This window comes from Sorex fumeus, unplaced genomic scaffold, assembly GCF_029834395.1.
Source record: "Sorex fumeus unplaced genomic scaffold, SorFum_2.1 ptg000098l, whole genome shotgun sequence".
Lineage (NCBI taxonomy): Eukaryota > Metazoa > Chordata > Mammalia > Eulipotyphla > Soricidae > Sorex > Sorex fumeus.
The window spans coordinates 71,418,276-71,436,346 of record NW_026606155.1 but is presented as its reverse complement, the minus strand read 5'-3'; the positions used below and the strand labels follow the sequence as shown (position 1 = coordinate 71,436,346).

At 51.9% G+C, this 18,071-nt stretch overlaps 1 protein-coding gene across 8 annotated transcripts; it reads left to right on the top strand.

The window, feature by feature from the left end:
• Positions 1-2,062: 2,062 nt before the first annotated feature.
• On the top strand, positions 2,063-14,232 carry DCAF11 (DDB1 and CUL4 associated factor 11). 8 transcript variants are annotated; one of them, XM_056133827.1, is made up of 15 exons: positions 2,063-2,369; positions 3,871-4,084; positions 4,984-5,111; positions 6,123-6,250; positions 6,485-6,549; positions 6,823-6,923; positions 7,148-7,294; positions 7,491-7,545; positions 8,240-8,308; positions 8,692-8,749; positions 8,832-9,017; positions 9,452-9,605; positions 10,323-10,475; positions 13,161-13,267; positions 13,368-14,232. In XM_056133827.1, the coding sequence occupies exons 2-15, from the start codon at positions 3,930-3,932 to the stop codon at positions 13,500-13,502; spliced, it is 1,641 nt and encodes a 546-aa protein (XP_055989802.1). In that variant the 5' UTR covers positions 2,063-2,369; positions 3,871-3,929; the 3' UTR covers positions 13,503-14,232. The 8 variants fall into 8 exon arrangements, with proteins under 8 accessions (XP_055989802.1, XP_055989803.1, XP_055989805.1 ...); XM_056133828.1 differs by having other exon boundaries at positions 2,353-2,369; positions 3,855-4,084; XM_056133830.1 differs by lacking the exon at positions 2,063-2,369 and adding an exon at positions 3,081-3,235 and having other exon boundaries at positions 3,871-4,061; positions 5,039-5,111.
• Positions 14,233-18,071: the final 3,839 nt, after the last annotated feature.

Below are 18,071 nucleotides of genomic sequence, written 5' to 3'. Positions count from 1 at the left end.
ATCCAGGTTTGATCCCCGGCATCCCATATGGTCCCCCAAGCACCGCCAGGAGTAATTCCTGAGTGCATGACCAGGAGTACCAGGAGTAAACCCTGAGCATCGCTGGGTGTGACCCAAAAAAGCAAAAAAAAAAAAACTTTATGCTACATGTAAGTGTGGGCTAAATTCCTCAGCGTGGTAGGTACTGTCGTTGACTAGGAGCCCTTAAGCCAGTGCCAGCTGTTAAGGGTGATCTCGTAGCAGCGTATTCACCCAATAGATACCGTATTTGGGATCCCATCCTTGTGCCTTATTGTGTCCTTATAAGGGAACACAGGCCAGGGAGACAGCTCAAAGGGCTGGAGCAGCGTAGGGAGCCCAATCCCTGGCACTGCACAGTCCCCCAGCACACTTGGAGTGACCCTGAGCAGGATATGGCAGATAAAGGTAGGCGAGGGGCTGGGAGAAATCTACTGGAGAGAGGGGCGCTCACAGGAAAAGACTAGGACAGTGCTGGCTCCTCGGGGACAGTTAATACTAAAAGGTTATGCCCAGGGACAGTGAATTGACATGTTAATGACACATGTGACCCAAATGGGGAGATGATTCTACACTAGGCATGCCCAGGGAAGGTGTCACCTCTGCATGCTATGATGATCTTGAGGAAAGGACAGTCATCTTACTGCTAGCTATGATTAAAAGTGAGACCCCTAAAGGCAGAGTGATAGTGCCTGCCTTGCCCACAGCCCACCAGCACTTTAAAATGCCTGGCATCCCACAGGGTCCCCCGAGTCTTGCCAAGAGTGATCCCTGAGCATAGAGCCAAAAGTAATCCCTGCCCACCACCAGGTGTGGCCCCTCCAAAACAAGTGAGACCCCAAGGTGGGGAAAGTAGTTCAGTGGTAGAGCACTTGCATGTGCGAGGTCCTGGTTTGATTCCCCCGTACAGAAAAGAAGAAAGATGTGAGACATCGTCCCCTCCATGCTAAGAGGAAGGAGAGAGCAGCTTCTGTCCTGGCTCCTGGCTAGCTCCCTTCCTGCTCCAACGTGAAGAATAAGACTTTGAGCCAATACTTGCTAGGTCTGATTCCGTCCCAGCTTTTGCTTAAGAGTAATGGTCAGAACCACCAACTGACTTATAACAGTGCCACCAAGTCATGAACAAGTCTGACTGAGAGAGGCAAAGTTTCCCCCAGATAAGGAAATCGGGGTGGGAGGGGCAGGTAAAACAGTACAGTGGGTAGAGCACTTGCTTTAGATATAGTGGATCTAGATTTATTCCCTAGTACCCCATATAGTCCTGAGCCACGCCAGTGGTGATATCTGAGCACAGTCAGGGGTAAGCACAGAGCATGTTACTCAGTCCAAAAACCATAAAAGAAAAAGAAAAGAAATTCACCTGGTTTTAAACAAGGAATGTATGGACCTTTGCAGATGTAACCTAAAACCAGGTTTGGAAGTTTGTATATGGAAACAGAAAAAAAAAATGTCTGTTGAACAATAAATGATAGTGAACAATATGAAAGTTCTTAGGAATTACACACTAGTAGAGGAATGTACAATTCCAGTAGATCAACTAAGAGAGGTCTTTGTAGCTAAATTTTGATCTGGAGGGTGGCCATGGACATCACCTCAACCAAACAACTAAAGGATCTTACAGGATGAAGAATTGAATTTAAAAAGCAAAAAATGTTTCTTGTTTTTTGAAGATTCCGGGTTTTCCGGGCATAACTCAGAAACCTAAGGTGTCAAAAAACATTAAAGTATCTGGCAATAGCGTGAAAGGAGTGATCCGCTACTTAATTAGTGGAGCCCAGAGCAACGTGAGAATTTTGGGGGAAGTGAGGGAGGGGGGCAATCCTAAAATCTAGAATTTCAAGGCCGTCAAAGCAAAGTAGTCAAGAAAACGCGGGGCTCTGCAAGCTCACCACGAGTGCAGGCTGGCGCCCCTACCAAGTGAAGCGAGCCTGGTGCCCGCGGATGATAAGCGGGGAGGGGGGTCCGCGGTGCAGAGAGCAGGCGGCGCTCCCCAGGATCCGGCCACACCCTAGCCAGTCCGGCGGGTGAGCCCCCGAACCAGAGCCCAGGGGAACTCCCTCCCTTCCTCCCCTCCCTCCCGGGTTCTCGAAACCCGGGCCACCTCGCAGCACTTGCGAGGGAGTGAGGGTCGGGGGCGCTGGGGTGCAGATGAACCCCCGGCCTTTGCACCCGGCGGCGAGGCGAGGTCACACGCCCGCACACCCTGCGGCAGCCTGGGCCCGGATCCCGGCACGGGGCAAGGCCGGGCCTCGGACCCGGAGGAGTTACTCATCAACCCGGAGCGGGTAGGAGGCGGCGCGCGTGCAACCCCCCCTCCCGTCCCCGGCCCGGCTCTCTGGCACGGGGTACAGGTACCGGGATGATGGCAACGCGGGCTAGAGATGGGCGATGAAGCTCCAGACCCCCGGGAGGATGGGGACAAGGAGCTGGAGGAAGCGGGGACAACCCGGGGTACTGACGGAACCGGAAAGGCCCGCGGACCGTTAGGACGTGTCTGCAAAGACTGACGAAGGGAAGCCGGGGTAGGGAGTGGGGGTCCTCTACGAAGAAGCCGGAGGCCTGAGGCTGCCTGAGGCTGCCTGAGGCCCGCTAAGGAGGGCGGGGGGCGGGTAGAGCGAGCGGACCCCGGAGGAAGAGAAGGGTGCTGCCCCGGGGTCCCCATCTGTGACGTAAACGCGCTCCAAAGGCACCCGGTTCGCCTGCGGGTGGAAAACGGAAGGCTGCAGCCAGGGACGGGGTGCAAGCAAGGGCTGCAGGAGGTCGCGGGCAGAGGGTCTGAGAGATGGGCCCCCAAAGTGCGAAACCCCGGGAATTCGGGAAGCGAGAGCCAAGGCCCCGCCCCACGGCGAATCGCCTCTTTCTTCTCCATCGGCCCCGCCCCTCGTCTGTTTCGTCCCGCGGGGCCCGAGTCCGGAAGCAGCAGGTTCCTGCCCCACCCCCTTCGCTGGCTCCTCCCCCTCGGGCGGGAAAGCCCCGCCCCCCAGCGCCGCCACCGCCCCTCACGCCCTTTGTCCCGCCCAGCTGCCAATCACCGCGCTTAGCGGTCCAGTTAGCTTTCCAAGGGGCCGGGCCCTCCGGGGCGGCGCGTGACGTCAGCCGGCTGCCGGCTGGGAAGCCGGGAGGCGCGTGACGGAGCAGCGGTTGGCCGACGCTGCGGCGCAGTCGATGTAAACAAGGCCCGGCGCCGCTGCCGCTCGGGCGACGGCTCCCTTGGCTGGTGGGTGATCTCGCGCGGGGCGGTCACCGAAGGCTTCCGTGGGAGGTGCTTCTCGCCTCCCTTCCCTGCCTCCCCTTGCCGTACACACCCCCGGCACACCACGTGGGCGTGAGGCGCGCGAGGGGGGGGGTGTTTGTCCGAATTCTAACCCCATTGGCTGCTGCCGCTGCCGGCATTCACCTGGGAGCGCTCTGATTGGTCGGTAAGGGGGCGTCGGGGGGTCTCCGAGTCCTGAGGCTTCTGATTGGCTTGGTGAGATACGCTAATGAGGCGCTTTCTTCCACGAGGGATTCTGATTGGTCGTCCTGAGAAGGTTACCTGGGAATCCACTCCTCCCCCCACCCCACCCCGTCCCCTGCCCGGAGACTTTGATAAGTGAGTTTGAGATGGAAAACTGAGGAATTCCTCTTCTAGAGGGGATTCTCATTGGTGAGCCAGAGTCGCTCCCTAGGCTTCCTTCCCTCTGCCCTTCTTGCTTCGCAGGATTGGGAGAGGTTTGTGTTCCCGAACTTTTAGGACTTGTCACGAGCCTGAAAGAAGGGATCTCGGTGCTCGGGAAGTGTAGTGTGCCTAGGAATAGATACCCCCGCCTCAGGAGCCCCTGGTATTCCTAGAGCAGATTTGGCTTTCACCAGAACCAAGGAGGTGACAGGCGGAGTCCCTGCACAGGACCTAAGGATGCTGTGACCGGAAGATGGGATCGAGGAACAGCAGCAGCGCAGGATCTGGGTCCGGAGACCCCTCCGAGGGTTTGTCCCATAGAGGGGCCGGCCTGCATCGGAGTGAGGAAGAGGAGGAGGAGGATGAAGATGTGGATCTGGCCCAGGTACTGGCCTATCTCCTCCGCAGGTAACTTACCCTCCTCCGGGGTGTCCCGACCAGGCGCCGCCCCAGGCCCTTGATCCTGGCTTCAGGCAGGGAAGTTACAGGGTTCAGGGAGCCGGGCAAGGCCCAGGCAGCTGTTCTGTTTGACCAGAACCGGGCACTCGGGCACTCGGCACCATACCCGGAAAGAGTGGTTCTTGCCTACGGAGGGGCACCGAGGTGATTTGTTCTTGTTTGGAAGGGAATATTTGGGAAGGATGTCTAGCTGTGGCTGCACAGGGTAATCTGTGCTCCATGCAAGTCAAAACAAAACCCAAAACAGCAAAAACAAAAGGAGCTCTGGTGGAAAAGGAACCTTATGTGAGAGGGCCAAGTGGAGGAGCTGGGGAAGTGGGTGTTGAGCTTTATTTAGTAAAGTTATTGACATGCGATAGGAGGCCATGTGGATTTACTTGAAAAACAAGTTTAAATCAACCTAAGTCTTAATCCCTTGCTAGAATAGAGAATGCTTTGAGGGAAATGACCACCAGGAGTGGACTGGAAAGGGGTGTAACTGGTTTTGTTTTCTCAGCTCCAGCTTCTTAGGGAAAAGACAGGCTTGCGTTTTCTTGCTTGAATTGTCTGCTGTATTCGGTGGTGGGCGCTGCAGGAAGTGTGTGCTGAAGTCTCAGTCATCTGGGAAATCAGCTTAGGAGGACTGCCTACCTCCACAGGGTGTTGAGGTCCTGTTCTCCTCCTCCAAGAGTAAAAATTAGCTTCTTACCCCGTCTAACAGGAAATTAAAATGAACAGCCAAGGTCTAGTCACCCTCCAGCCTCAAAAATGGGGCCAGTAGGAGGGTATGAGTCCAAGGTGGTCACAAAGCAGGAATGTGGTTGGTGCGGGAGGATCCTCCCCTCCATCATGGGGGGATCTCTCCACAGAGGCCAAGTGAGGTTGGTGCAGGGAGGAGGTGCAGCCAATTTACAACTCATCCAGGCCCTCTCGGAATCAGAGGAAGAGCATGACAGTGCTTGGGATGGCCGTCTTGGGGACCGGTACAACCCGCCAGGTAAGAGGAAAACCAGACTGATATTAGAAGGCTCGAGGCAGGGTGCAGGATTTAAGGCACTTGCCCTGCATGTGGCCAGATGATCTCGTTTGAGACCCCTGGTGCCACATGGTCCCATAGGCAGCTACTGGAGTAGCCCCCAGTATTCATTCTCTCCCTGCCCATTTCACCAAAGAAAAGCTTACATTAAAAGAAGATGCGATTTTGTGGAATATAAAATAATATAAAATGAGACAGACACCCAAGGGCAGTAGACACAAGGGCCAGGAATATTGCTCCATAGTTGGAAGCCTGCCTCATGAGCTGGGGGAAGGCAGTTGGAATAGAGAAGGGATCACTAAGTCAGTGATGGTTGGAGGGATCATTCGGAATGGAAGATAGGTACTGAAAGTAGATAAAGGACCAAACGTGATCACCTCTAAGTATCTATATTGCAAATTATGATGCCCAAAAGTAGAAAGAGTATGGGGGAAATTGTCTGCCATAGAGGCAGGGGGAGGGTTGGGATGGGGCAGGGGTTGGATACCGGAGACATTGGTGGACTCGTGGAGGAATGGGTGTTCAATCATTGTAGGAATGAAACTCAAACACAAAAGCTTTGTAACTATCTCACGATGATTAAATCAAAATATGGGGGCTAGAGCAATAGTACAGCAGCTAGGGCATTTGCCTTGCATGCAGCCAACTGGGTTTGATTCTCAGCATCCCATATGGCTCCCCAAGCACTGCCAGGAGTAATTCCTGAGAGCAAAGCCAGGAGTAACTCCTGTGCATCGCCAGGTGTGACCCAAAAAGCAAAAAAAAAAAAAAATTCTTTTAAATAAATAAATGAAAAACAAAACAAAAAGATGAGATAATTCAGAGAATGGGGCCTTATTTAGTCACATGAGGTAAGGTAAATAAGGTATAAACTTGCCTTATTTAGTCGCATGAGGTGGGCTTGGGCACTATTTTGCTAACAGTCCTCTGGGGTTGGAAGACCAGCAAGAAGCTTCTCTTTGGTATTGACAGTGGATGCCACTCCTGACGTCCGGGAGCTGGAGCGCAACGAGATCAAAACGCAGGTGGAACTGGCCACAGGGCGACAGGGGCTTCGGCGGACATCCTGGAAACATAGCTTTCCTCAGATGCTGCACCTGGTAGGTCCTCCAGCTTTCACCAGGCTGGCAGCCACAGAGAACCAGAAGGGAAATTCCCCAGGAAATGTCACGTGCTGGAGCTGAGTTAGTTAACCAGCATGCATTGGGATTTGGTGGGACAACTCTGTGTGTTGTCCATTTCTGTAGCAAAAGCATTCTCTTTGGAGAACGGGACTTGGTGAGACTGAAATGACCCACTTTCTGCTAGCAATATTCCCCAATCCCTTTCTTTAGAGAGAACGGGGCCTCTGCCATCAGGAAAGCTTCTCCCTTGGAGAACGAGCTCGAGTGATGTCTCAGTGAGTATGGGGACAGAGGAGAGACCCTATCTTATCCTCAAAATGTGGAAGGGAGATTTGTTCAAGGCTCTTCAGGGATGTCAAGGTTAGGGTAAATGGACCTGAAGCTCTGACAGTAGATACAGAAGGAAGTATAAAAATTGAGAGGCTGATGGTATGAATGAAAGCAAGTGGGCTGTACTCAGAGCCAGTGGGAAGGAGTGCCTTTTCATTCACATCCAGCTGTTAGGATTCTGCTAATCGGAAGATCTCTCTCTCCATCTGCTTTCTCAGCTTCTTGCCCAATGATCTGGGCTTCACAGATACCTACACTCAGAAGGCCTTCTGCGGCATCTACAGCAAAGATGGTCAGATCTTCATGTCTGCTTGCCAAGGTACCAGACCCCTGTCTACACACTGCCCTGGAACAAGGAACATCCCCCTGAGGCTAGAAAGTTGCACATGCAAGGAGTTCAGACCCTGCCTTAGAGATGCTTAGCCAAGGCACCTTCCCCATGGTCAAGGAAAGCTGCTACAGATACATGGACTGAAACAGCTCTGGCGTAGGGAGTGTATAAGGAGGGCGTTCCGTAATTCTGCCTGATCCCCACTTGCCCAGACCAGACAATTCGACTGTATGACTGCCGGTATGGACGCTTTCATAAATTCAAAAGCATCAAGGCCCGAGACGTAGGCTGGAGCATCCTGGATGTGGCCTTCACTCCAGATGGGAACCATTTCCTGTACTCTAGCTGGTCTGATTACAGTGAGTATGCCTCCCACCTCAGTTCCACCTTCCGATCCGGGAACTGTGGTTCCTTTCTTTTTGGAGCTAGGACTCCATACCTTCCCCCGGGACGCTCACTTTCAGAGCCCGACAACCTTGTTCGACACTTCCCAAACTTTGTATCTGCATTTTTTCCCCTGACCCTGAAGTTTCTTGTTTCTCTTGCTTTTCTCAGTTCATATCTGCAACATCTACGGGGAGGGAGACACACACACTGCCCTGGATCTAAGGTACTGGTTTCCCTTCTTGTTCATCCTCACCAGACACTCTTCATGGAAGGTTTTCCTTCAGCAGACTTCCTGAACTTGGACTTCTGCTTAGTAGGGAAAGGATACTGGTTGCAAGTTTGTCTGTAGATTCCTGGGTGGGACCCACCCCCCTGTCATCCAGAGGCCCGGGGTGAAAGAGATGATGACAGGATCATATATAGGTCCTCATGGAGGCAAGCCACGCCTGGACATATGTGGACAGCACCCTTTTCTCCCCCTTAGAGTGTCCTTATGGGGGTTGGGGAGAGAACTCAAAGGTCCAATGCACATAATTTGTGTGGGGGACCCCTGGGTTTAGTTTCTGGCACTATGTCGTCCCTAAGCACCACTAGGAATACCCACAAGAACCAAACCGGGGAGCAGGAGAGACAGTACAATGGGTGACACACCTGCCTTGCATGCGGCCGACCCAGGATCTATTCTCAGCATTCTATGGGCCCCTAAGAAGCATCAAGAATGATTCCTGAATGTAGAGCCACTTGGGTTTGTGACCCTGCTGGGTGTGGCCCTGAAACAAAAAATTGCAAACAGGAAGTAGCCCCCCTAAACTTCTCAGGGTGTGACCCAAGAAATTAATTGAAAGTGTGCCTTAGCACTCTCAGAGCCTATGTAGATTAACAGACCAAGAGGAAGGCCAGCACCTCCTCTCTTTCAGGCCCGATGAGCGTCGCTTTGCTGTCTTCTCCATCGCGGTCTCCTCAGACGGAAGAGAAGTGTTAGGAGGGTGAGTGTTTGCAGGGATGTCCCCCTGTCCTCCTCCGTTGAGGTAGGTGTTCTCTCAGAGACCGGCTCTGCTGCTTGAGAGGCTGTACCAGACCTCTCCCCAGGCAGCTGAGGAATATGTCCAGCCCTTCTCCAAGGTGGAGGCTCACAGGTTGCTTCACCTCTTATCCACCACCCTCTCACCCCACCACTCCGCTCCTCCTCTCCCTGAGATGGCAAATCTGTCCCTCGCCTCCTTGCAAGCCCAGCTAATTCTTTTCTTGCTTGTGCAAGAGACAAGCGTTCGCCCCTCAGAAAGGCTCCTACATGGGGCCTGTTCAGGAAGTACCCAGTCTTGGTCCTCTCTTGTCCTTGCTGCAGGACCCTCCATCTCTTCCCTTGCAGGGCCAATGATGGCTGCTTGTATGTGTTTGATCGAGAACAGAACCGGCGCACCCTTCAGGTATTGACCTGAGCCCTAGAGTCTCAGTCTCCCCAGAAACCTGGTGAGAGGTCCTCGGCCTCCTGACCCTCTTCTCCTCTAGATTGAATCCCACGAGGACGATGTGAACGCAGTGGCCTTTGCTGATATAAGCTCTCAGATCCTTTTCTCCGGCGGCGACGATGCCATCTGCAAGGTGTGGGATCGACGCACCATGAGGGAGGATGACCCCAAACCTGTGGGAGCACTGGCCGGACACCAGGATGGCATCACCTTCATTGACAGCAAGGTGGGCGGGCAAGAGGGCTGTGCAGCCTGGCCTCATCGGTGTCCAGGAGGGCATCAAGAGTGGACCTGGGCTGGACACTGATCAAGCTCCTCCTTAGCCAAACTTTACAGAAGCTGGAGTTGAGTCAAGGGCCTTAAGCCTAAACCATGATGTCCATCTGTCCCCACCAGTGCTTAGGAGCCGGGCATGGCTTTCCATACACGGAAAGTCAGAGTCAGCCCTGTCAATCATCAGTAAGAAGGCCCAGGCAGGGCCATGGTCACAGGAAGGGAAACCCACTCAGGGAGCTGTGAGACAAAACTGGATGGCGAGCCCGGCCAGACGGGGAAAGAGGCCAGCAGAGATGAAGGATCTGGGGTTCCAAGCCTTGGACCCAAGGAGGGAAGCTGGACCAATGGGCTCTGACACTTCACTATGCATCTTGGGATTCACAGGGTGATGCCCGGTATCTCATCTCCAACTCCAAAGACCAGACCATCAAGCTCTGGGATATCCGGCGCTTTTCCAGCAGGGAAGGCATGGAAGCCTCGCGCCAGGCTGCCACACAGCAAAACTGGGACTACCGCTGGCAGCAGGTGCCCAAAAAAGGTGAGCGTGGCAGGTGGAGCCTAGAGGTGGATTTCCCCATGTGGGTGATTGGAAACCTCCCAGGGAGCTGAGGGATGGCGCATGCAGCAGTGAGCTAGGGCCCCAGCAAAACTTTCTGTGCAATTGAGGTAGGGGGTTTTGTTTGTTCATATAAAGAAGGTAGATTTGGGGCTGGAGCAATAGCACAACGGGTAGAGCATTTGCCTTGCACTTGGCTGACCCGGGTTCGATTCCCAGCATCCCATATGGTCCCCTGAGCACAGCTAGGGGTAATTCCTGAGTGTAGAGCCAGGAGTAACCCCTGTGCATCACCGGGTGTGACCCAAAAAGAAAAAAAAAATAAGGTAGATTTTCAGGGAGACACTGAGCAGTTTTTATTTTTTTTTCTGGAAAGGGAGCAGTAGGCCAAATAAGTTGGGAAATCTCTGGACTAGAGTCCTGAGTGGTAGTTGAAATATTTAATCCCTGCAAAGGCCACTCATGGACACTGTGGATGTGGCTGTGACATGGAGCACCTCCTCCACACACACACACACCCAGAACAGAAGTATTTCTATATTGTAACAATTAGCAGAAGTACTTTTCAGCTTTGAGACAGAGGGAGAGGCCCCCAGTGAAGGATTAGGCAGGAAATTGTCTCTGAGTATGAATTAAAGGGTTGCTTGCAAGGGAGGCTCCACACTGCCTAACCAAAATGGTGCCTGTGTCTCCACCTAGCCTGGAAAAAACTGAAGCTCCCGGGAGATAGCTCCTTAATGACCTACCGGGGCCACGGGGTGCTGCACACCCTCATCCGCTGCCGATTCTCCCCCGCCCACAGCACTGGCCAACAGTTCATCTACAGTGGCTGCTCCACTGGCAAGGTGGTCGGTAAGGATCATGTGAACAGATCAGGGCAAGGGCCTCGGAAGGACAGGCAGGGTTCCTGGGCATTGGGTTTGGTTTCTGTTGGTGGTGCCAAAGATCCATCCCAGGTGCCACATATGCAGTGCACGCACTTTACACATCCCTGCCCTTCTGGCGTTCCCTTATCACCATCAGCGATCACTTGTAAAGGACTCAGCATGGGACCTCCAAGATCAGACAGCGGGAAGCGTACTTGCCTTGTATGCGGCCAACCCTGGTTCAATCCCTAGCACCACATATGGTCCTTAAGCCCTATCAGGAGTGATCCCTGAGCTCATAGCCAGAAATAAGCCCTGAGCACCAGCAGGTACAGCCCCTCCCAAAGAGAAAGAGAAAAAATAAAAGCTCCTTGGGCTGGAGTGATAGTACAGCATGTAGAGTACTTGCCTTGCACATGACTGATCTGGGTCTAATCCCTGGCATCCATCCCATGTGGTACCCTGAGCACTGCCAGGAGTGATTCCTGAGTTCAGAGCCAGAAGTAATCCTTGAGCATTGTCAGGTGTGACCCAAAACTGAAAAAAATAAAAATTTTAAAAAGTCCAGTGAAGAGTCCAAGTGAAATTTAGCTTGGAACAGGGAACACTCAAATAGAGAAATAGCAAACACCGGGCTGAAGAGAGTACAGCAGGCAGGACTCTTGCTTTGCATGCAGCCAGCCCGGGTTTGATCTCCGGCACCCCCTATAGTCCCCCAGGCACTGCCAGGGATGATTCCTGAGTACAGAGCCAGGAGTAAGCCCTGAGCACCACCAGGTATAACCCCAAAACAAAACAAAAAAGCAAACACTCGTCATCGACTTTTTTTTTTTTTTGCTTTTGTGTCACACCCGGCAATGCACAGGGGTTACTCCTGGCTCTGCACTCAGGAATTACTCCTGGCGGTGCTCGGGACCATATGGGATGCTGAGAATAGAACCCGGGTTGGTTGCATGCAAGGCAAACACCCTACCCGCTGTGCTATCACTCCAGCCCCTTGTCATCGACATTTTAAATTAAGAAAAGGAGCATAGAATTCTGGTCAATGTATACAATAGATCACAAAAAAATACACTTTTTTCTGTTTTTCTAGCCAGTCAAGGAAAGACTAACGATGAAAGATAGGAGGGAACAGAGACAGAAAGGAGTAAAGGACACATGACCACAGGAGGCATGCATAAAAAATCAACAAAGGGGCCAGAACAATAGCACAGCGGACAGAGTGCTTGCCTTGCTCGTGGCTGACACGGGTTCGATTCCCAGGATCTCATATGGGCCCCTGAGCACCACCAAGAGTAATTCCTGAGTGTAGAGCCAGGAGTAACCCCTAAGCATCACTGGATGTGCCTCCCACCCCACAAAAAGAAAAGCATGCCAACACAGCTATAGCTAGAGAGCACTGGACCGTGGGGCGGGGGGGGCGGGGGCTCAGTGTACAGCACTTGCCTTGCCCTGAGTTTGATTCCCATTACTGCTAATATGAGAATAGGAATAATAATGTAATAATAGAAAAATACATAAGACAGTATTACATGGAGGGACACACTCAAAAGAGAAGGCTGTCTTGTCCAGGCAAGGAGCAGCAGGGTTACACCTGTGCATACAGCTCATTGCTTTCATTTCCTGTCAGGTGGGTTTTCATACATTTGGTCCTAGAGGCTGGAGGAATGGTTCAAAGGGCTGGAGCACAAGCTTTGTATGCTGAAACCCAGAGTCCAACTCCAGTTCCTCATGGTTTCCTGAGCAGCACAAATTTGCTGTTAAGAGCAGGGGTTCTGGGGCCGGAGCCATAGCACAGCGGGTAGGGCATTTGCCTTGCATGCGACTGACTTGGGTTCGATCCCCGGCATCTCATATTGTCCCCCAAGCACCACCAGGAGTAATTCCTGAGTGCAGAGCCAGGAATAACCCCTGAGCATCGCTGGGTGTGACCCAAAATGTAAAAAAAAAAAATGAACTGGGGTTCTGATAGTCCAGTAATAAGGGCACTTGCCTTCCTCATGGCCAACCCAGGATCGATCCCTGCATCCCATGTGGTCCCCTGCACACTGCCAGGAGTAATTCCTGGCTCTAGAGCCAGGACTAAGCCCTCAGCATCACCAGCTGTAGCCCCAAAACCAAAAAGAACATTAAAATTGCATTGCATTTTTTGGGCTGGAGCAATAGAACAGTGGGTAGGGCGTTTGCCTTTCATGTGGTCAACCCGGGTTCGATTCCCAGCATCCCCTATGGTCCCCTGAGCACCTCCGGGAATAATTCCTCAGTGCATGAGCCAGGAGTAACCCCTGTACATCGCCGGGTGTGACCCAAAAAGAAAAAAAATTGCATTGCATTTCTTCTCTGTAGTTTGTGAAATCTAGCTAAGGGCCAGAGAGCTGCAGCTTCTGCTCGAACACACCTGCCACCTGAGGGAGGGGAAGGCAATGAGGAATGAGTAATAGGGTCGGGGATGCGGCTTTGCCGCTGAGTGCCTCTCTTGAACGCATCCCACCTGGGTTCAAACCCTGGCGTTGTAAAACAGAAGAAAAGGTGAGAAATGCTCACCCTTTGGTGTGGGTGCTGCCCCCACCATTCCCCGGAGCAGGAATTGCCTGAGAGGAGGGTGATTGGTGCTCCCCAGGAAAGAGGAGGTGTGGGGGGGCCCCGCCCCACTCTGGCCTTTCCCATACAGTGTACAGCCTGCTCACTGGCCACATCGTGAAGAAGCTGACCAACCACAAGGCCTGTGTACGTGACGTCAGTTGGCACCCCTTTGAGGAGAAGATTGTCAGCAGCTCGGTGAGGTTGCAAGGGTTGGGGGGGGTGGGAGGCGGTGGCACTTTGTGTACCTCTGGGGGTCGGCGTGTACACACCCTGACTGCTTATCACCTTCCCGCAGTGGGATGGAAACCTGCGTCTGTGGCAGTACCGCCAGGCTGAGTACTTCCAGGATGACATGCCCGAGTCTGAGGAACACCCCAGCACCCCTGCCCCAGTGTCCCAGTCCTCCTCAGCCTTTTCTTCACCCCAGTAGATGTGACCTCCAGCTCCACATCTCGGGGAGCCTTTTGATAAATGCTCTGCCTCCTTCCCTCTCTCCCTTCTGGGGGAGTTCCTGGGCAGCACAGGGACTGACTGGATGGGAAGAGTCAGAAGCCCCAGTTCTGAAGAACTCACTGAATCCTGGAAGCCCATCTTTGTGGGGGGCAGTGGTCTTCTCAAGTGCTCACATGCAGTCCGCTTAAGTCTCTTATCTCTGGCTGGGGTCTGGCAGGATCGCCATTGCCTGGGGTGTGGCCTGCTCCAGCAGGACAGCCATCCTGAGTGTTTCAATCATGTTTGGATGTCAAGTGCTAGCTTGTAGAGTAGATGCCTGGGCCACTTGTGACCTGAGCTGTCTGCCAGGCCTACCACCTGGGCCTACACAGTGAAGGTTTGGCCCCTCAGAGGACCAGACACCCTGGCCTTCCTTCCAGGGGTCCCCCTGGGTGGAGCTCTTGCCCTTCTAGGGAAGCGTGGGGATAGAGGGAAGCTGTGCCCTCAGCACCTTTCTGGAGGGGGAATTACATCTCTGCTCTCACGTCTGGGACCTTGGAGCAGAACAGGCTGTGGTGTGGGAGGCTCCCTGGAACCCCACACAGGGCAGGCCCTAGCTACACAGTGTTCTGTCCTGCGGAGGTGTTGGTTTCCCAGCAGGTCACTGAAGTGGGACTCCGTCCTCTCACTGACTCTGACTCCTTCAATAAACTTGCTCTGGGAACCTGGCTTGGTGTCGGTCTCTGTTTCTCCCCCTTTTTTTCCTGCCTAATGTCGTTTATCCTCCCACTTGAAGAAAAGAGTTTCAACAGAGCCTTTGGATATGTGCCTCTGTGGGAGAAAACACCCCTTTGGTGCCCTAAGATGAAGGGAAATAGCAAAATAATTTATTAACTCAGCTTGGCAACAGGCACTTTCTCGCTGACCTCAAAAACCTCTCGGAAAGGAGAAATCAAGCTAGGAGAAATCAGCACATTCGAGATTAGAGTCCAGATCTCCTGGAGCAGCTGTCATCTGGGGGCAAGGGGCAGGGGATGGGCATGGAACTTGTCCTGTTGGCAAGAATCGGCCCAGAGTGAACCTGGTGGGCACCAATGCCACCTGGGTGCTTCGAGCTTGGGATCTTTGCAGTGAGGGAATGGCACAGAGGTCAGGCACCTGCGGGCAGGAAGAGAGCTGGGGTCTGCACCAGCATTGATCCATGTCTCCCTGATTTCATTATCTCTAAGCCACTGGGGGGAGGGATTGATGGGATTACACGCAGTACTGCTCAAGGGCGATTCCTGGCTCTGTGCTCGGGTCACTTCTGGTGGTGCTAAGGGCACCCTGTGTGGCATTAGCCATGTACAAGGCAAGCACCTTAACCCCGGTACTGTCTCTTCAACCTCTCAGCCATTTTCAGACCAGGACATGCAGTCAAACAGTAAAAGGTAGATATCTATTTCTTTTTTTTTTTTAAAGTAAAAGACATTTTTTTAAAGTAAAAACATTTAGAGGTTTTTTGGAAGGGGAAGGAGAGGCAGAAAGAGAGATAGAGCAATATGCTCAAGAGAGAACGCAGGGGCTGGAGCGATAGTACAGCGGGTAGAGTGTTTTGTCTTGCACGTGGCCAACCTGGGTTCAATCCCCAGCATCTCATATGGCCCCCGAAGCACCACCAGGAGTAATTCCTGAGTGCAGAGCCGAGAGTATCTCATGCATCACCAGGTATGACTCAAAAAAGCAAAAAAAAAAAAATGCAGGCTTCTCCAAAATCAGAGAGAGCCCCTAAACACACACCCCAACATTAGATATGGAAGCATAAAAGTACCATCCCAAGAGAGATGAAGGGGACCAGAGCGATGTACAGCAGGTAGGGTGTTTGCCTTGCATGTGGCCAACCTGGGTTCGGTCCCCAGCATCCCATATGGTCCTCCCAGCACCGGCAGGAGTAATTCCTGAGCGCAGAGCCAGGAGTAACCCCTGAGCATCGTGGGTGTGACCCAAAAAGAAAAAAAAATCCCATGCGGGCAACACATGTGCTCAACCATGTGGACACAAGCAGCACATGGGCTCAGGCAGCATATGTGCGCAGGTACCTGTTTCACAGCAAAATGGAACACTTATAAAATTTGTTTTTGGACCACACCCAGTGTGCTCAGGTGCTTCTCCCAAAGAGTGCTCTCGAGTCACTCTAGGCAGGTCTGGGGTCAAACTCAGAGCTCCAGCATGTAAGGAATATACATTATTCTTGGAGCGAGCTCTCTAGTCCTCTCTTTATTTTTTCTTAAAGAAGGTATTATAATCCCTACCTCACCAAGGGTAGGTCTTGAGCAACAATGGCTGTGGTTTCTGTTAAAAAAAAAAGTTTTTAGGGGACCAGAGAGATAGTACAGCAGGCAGAGCTCTTGCCTTGCACATGGCCAACCCAGGTTTCATCCCTCGCAACCATACGGTCCCCTGAGCCCCACCAGGAGTCATTCCTGAGTGCAGAGCCAAGAATAAGCTCTCAGCACTGCTGGGTATGGCCCCAAAACAGGCAACTGTAGTTAAAGAATTTTGTTTTGTTTTGTTTGGGGGGGACCACACTCAGCAATGCTCAGACGTCACTCTTGGCTCTGCACTCAGGAACCACTCCTGGCGGTGCTTCAGAGGACCATATAAAATACTGGGGATCAACCCTGGGTTGACCATGTGCAAGGTAAGCACCCTACCTGAACCGTACTATCACTCTGACCCTAGAATTTTTATTTTGTTTGTTTTCAGGCTTTACCCAGCTGTGCTGGGGTGGGGCTGAGGTACTCCCTGCTCTTGAGTGGGGGACTATGCAGGGATTGAACCTGGTTCTGCTGTTTGCCAAGCCTGTGCTCCAGCCTGCTGAGCTATCTTTCCAGCCCTGAACATTTTTATTTAAGTTAGAAGTGTGAGGGCCAGAAAAAAAAAAAGTAAATGGTATCTTGCCTTCTATGTGACTGACCATGGCTCTATCCCCAGCACCACATCCCCAAGCACCACCAGGGGTCACTCTTGAGCACAGAACCAAGAAAAGTCCCCCAGGGTTTAAGTCAACCTTCGGGTAGGGTGTTCGCCTTACATGGCCGACCGGAGTTCGATTCCTCCGCCCCTCTCGGAGAGCCCGGCAAGCTACCGAGAGTATTCGATATGCCAGACACAGTAACAACAAAGTCTCCAATGGAGACGTTACTGGGCCCGCTCGAGCAAATAGACGATCAACAGGAGGGCCTTTTCAAGTAGAAAATCCAGGAGCTAAAATCAGGATAGTTAATAGACTGGTGTCTGGAAGGAATAAGCTTGATTCACAAATACTGTTGTTTACAGGTAATGGCACTGACATGTAAGAAATGTTGATTTAAAAAAAATTTGAATGTTGAAAAAAAAATGTTGAATGATTTTTCTAAAGTCACACATTATGCACCCAGAGCTTCAGTGTCTTGTGGGGATTATTCCTTTCACTAGTTCATGGCTCCCTTTGTTCTCTGAAATCCTGCCACTAGTTTTGAAGAATGAGGAAGGAAGACACAAAAAAAGGGGATCTCCAAACAGGTACTGAATAACTGAGACTGGGTCTTTTGGGTAGATGGTGCTCGACACCCTGGCTGCAGTTCCTGTGGGAAGGTGAGGGGGTGAAGCAGCCTGGGTGAGGCTCAGACTTGAATGAACTCCAGGCTCGAGGCTTCCCTTCTCCAATCTCAGCCTCTGTCCTTCCTGGGGTCCTTGGATTTCATCTGTTGGCCACCATGATGAACATACAGATGAGTGATCTCCTTTAGATCTCATATCTTCTACCCAAAAGAAGAGAGAGAGAACAAGGGGGAATGCCCTGCCACAGCGGCAGGGTGGGACGGGGGGCGGGGATGGGGGGTGGGAGGGACGCTAGGACCCGTGGTGGGGGAGGATGGGCACTTGATCATTGTATAACTGAAACCCAAGCACAAAAATTTATAAGTCTATAAATGTACCTCATGGTATTTCACTAATTAAAAAAAAAATGATTAAAGAAAATAAATAAATAAATTTAAAAAATATATCTCATATCTTGAACATTGCACAGTCATCCCCAATTTATTCTGGCATCAAATCCCTTAAAGCCCTGAGGTTCAGAAGATAGCTTTGGAAAATCAGATTCAACATCCAGTACCCCATGGGCTGCTAAGCACCACCAGGAGTGACCCCTGATCACTACTAAATGTGTCACAAGCCACCCCCCATAAAAAAAAAGTCCCTCAGACATAGGATTTGGGGAGGACCAAAGGATGCTGAAGTGGGTCTCTCTGTAGTGTGCTCCCTGTTGCTAACTGGGACCCCGCCCCACCATCCTGAGACGTCCAGTGTGGGCTCTCAGATTTTTCTTTTTTAAATAAGTTTCTAGTTTTATTTTAGAATATTTAAAAACATTTACATATTCTTTTTGTATTTGTTCAGTTGGGTTTTTTTTTTTAATTTTTTATTTGTGAATCACTGTGAGGTACAGTTACAGACTTACAAACTTTCGTGCTTGTATTTCAGCCATACAATGATTAAGTACCCATCCCTCCACCAGTGCCCATTTTCCACCACCAATGGTCCC